This window comes from Olea europaea, unplaced genomic scaffold (genome assembly GCF_002742605.1).
Source record: "Olea europaea var. sylvestris unplaced genomic scaffold, O_europaea_v1 scaffold17357, whole genome shotgun sequence".
Classification (NCBI taxonomy): domain Eukaryota; kingdom Viridiplantae; phylum Streptophyta; class Magnoliopsida; order Lamiales; family Oleaceae; genus Olea; species Olea europaea.
Genome location: NW_019235067.1, coordinates 1 through 2,275, shown reverse-complemented (window position 1 = coordinate 2,275; position 2,275 = coordinate 1). Strand labels below are relative to the sequence as shown.

General features: G+C 34.7%; 1 protein-coding gene across 1 annotated transcript; it reads left to right on the top strand.

The window, feature by feature from the left end:
* Nucleotides 1-19: 19 nt before the first annotated feature.
* Nucleotides 20-2,009, top strand: LOC111377861 (serine/threonine-protein kinase HT1-like). The gene has a single exon (XM_023000998.1). It carries the CDS (start codon nt 1,436-1,438, stop codon nt 1,769-1,771), a length of 336 nt encoding a protein of 111 aa, XP_022856766.1. The 5' UTR covers nt 20-1,435; the 3' UTR covers nt 1,772-2,009.
* Nucleotides 2,010-2,275: the final 266 nt, after the last annotated feature.

Below are 2,275 nucleotides of genomic sequence, written 5' to 3'. Positions count from 1 at the left end.
TTTCAATTTACATCTGTGGCAGTTCTACTTAAATAAATTTCATCAAAGCAATGCAACAGTTAATGTTCTCTCATTGAACTACTCTTTGGAGCTTTGAGATCATTGAAGTAAAAGATTGTGGAGATTTTGATTTTTTTTTATTTTTATAAGAAGATTAAAAGTAGTCCATGAAGGTAGCAAACACTTCCAACGTGGAGTTGTTGGAGTTTCGTCCATTCAACTGATGTCTTTACTTTGCTGATAGCATTTCATTGTGTCCTAGGCAGAGTTAGCATGTGTCTGGGTTTCATTATAATCTAACAAAATGTGTGGATAATAAATAGATAATAGTTGTGAATGTATGGTTAAAATAAAAGTTTGACGGGAAATTGTAAGTAACTTGTACTGTTTCCCAAACATAGGCTTAGTGGCCGTGTAATAAGCCACCATTTTGCTGTGTGCTACTGGCAGAAATTTCTTGGGGGTTTGTTAAAAAAAGACATGGTGAAAATAGCAGAATAACTGTCAATAATCATCAAATGGGGCAAAACGTATCAACCTTCTCAGGAGAGACCATTTTAGACTCTTAATCTTTTCGATAAAAATCCATTAGTAGTGTGAATGCTCAACTCTATCATGGGCGCCATTTATTTGCATTTGTTTAATATGAATTACTTCACGTTAAATGCATTTGTTACTTTTAAAACAGCTTAATCTGTTCAGAAATGGGTAGTAATTAGTATGCATCTCTGTTAGTTATCACCTATACTGGTTAAATAACTCTACATTGAGATTTTGGTATAAACTTGTCCACTTGATATTTGGCTTATATTCTGTCATATTATTACTCCTTAATTGCAAAGTTGTGCTAGAGCAATCTCTAGCTCGTGAAGCACAGGCCTCTAGCACATTTGGAGATGTTAGATGTTAGTATGCTGAACTTAATGGCTGTTATGCTTGTAAGTTGCGGATCTCAAATCTTGGTCTATATAGTTCTTGGTGGGTTGATGAGGGTAAATGGATAAATGTGCCAGTGATGGATGCACAAGTGGTTCAAACAGGTCTTGCTGTCATGGAATTGGCTATGGTAGTTATGACTGTAATGTTTATGTTGATATTTTGACTGTTGATGCTATTGATTTTTACTTGAGTAACGTTTTTAGAGTAAAATGCTGGTTTTTAATCTTGATGTTTCATCTTTGTTGATTATGGTTATGGTTCTACAATTCTTAAAAGGAAACTCACCATTCTAGCTCTCAATGGTGTTTAGAATAATTTTCTTCAAGAAATTTCCTTGGGTTGCACTGAGTCTGCCATGTATTCCCAACTTGATATTCAATGTCACCATGTCAATGCCTTTCGGTTTTTTCCTGCAAGTAGTTTTCTAATTTATTTATATGTCTGCAATATTTATTACGGTTACTTGAGTGCATTTTTATTCTGAATCTACAGGGAAATGATCCAGCATAGGCCTTATACACAGAAAGTTGATGTGTATAGCTTTGGGATTGTCCTGTCAGAGCTCATCACAGGGATGCTTCCCTTTCAGAACATGACTGCTGTTCAGGCAGCATTTGCTGTCGTCAACAAGGGCGTCCGTCCGAACATCCCCAATGACTGCCTGCCTGTTCTCAGTGAGATTATGACCCGTTGCTGGGATGCTAATCCTAATGTTCGGCCATCCTTCAGCGAGGTGGTCAGAATGCTCGAGGCTGCAGAAACTGAGATCATGACAACAGTCAGAAAAGCTCGTTTCAGGTGCTGCATCAGTCAACCAATGACTAAAGATTGATGCAAAAAGAGGAAACTAAGAAAAGATTAGAGAATTGGAAAGGAAACAAATCTGATTTCATGGCAGCTGTGTATGTATCAAGCTTAATTTCTTTGAAAGGGGACGAAATTTATGATAATAACTGCTTGTTTTGTATTCCTAATTTATGGATTGAAGATTTGATGAACTAGAAGTAACAGTGGAGATTTGATGTGTATTTATTCAATATATACAAGCCTTCTTTGCTGTTTAGCATGCATGATTCATCTTTCTATGGTATGAAGAACTATAGTAGTCAATTGAATTAGACTATTAGTTCGTCAACTATGCTTGTAGTCAAACTTTATTTTCAATTACAACACCCACAAGTACTATTCATTTATATACATCATTCATTTCTATTTATTTATAAATTAAATTATTCATAAATTCTTCCCACAGAGGTTATCAATCTTTGAATTCTAATTATTTTGAAGTAATTATATTTCATTATATCTTATGTTTCTTTAAATTATGATTTTTTTT

What these genes read in the sequence shown, in the direction of transcription:
- LOC111377861 (XM_023000998.1), top strand. Translation starts at nt 1,436, where the DNA reads ATGATCCAGCATAGGCCTTATACACAGAAAGTTGATGTGTATAGCTTT.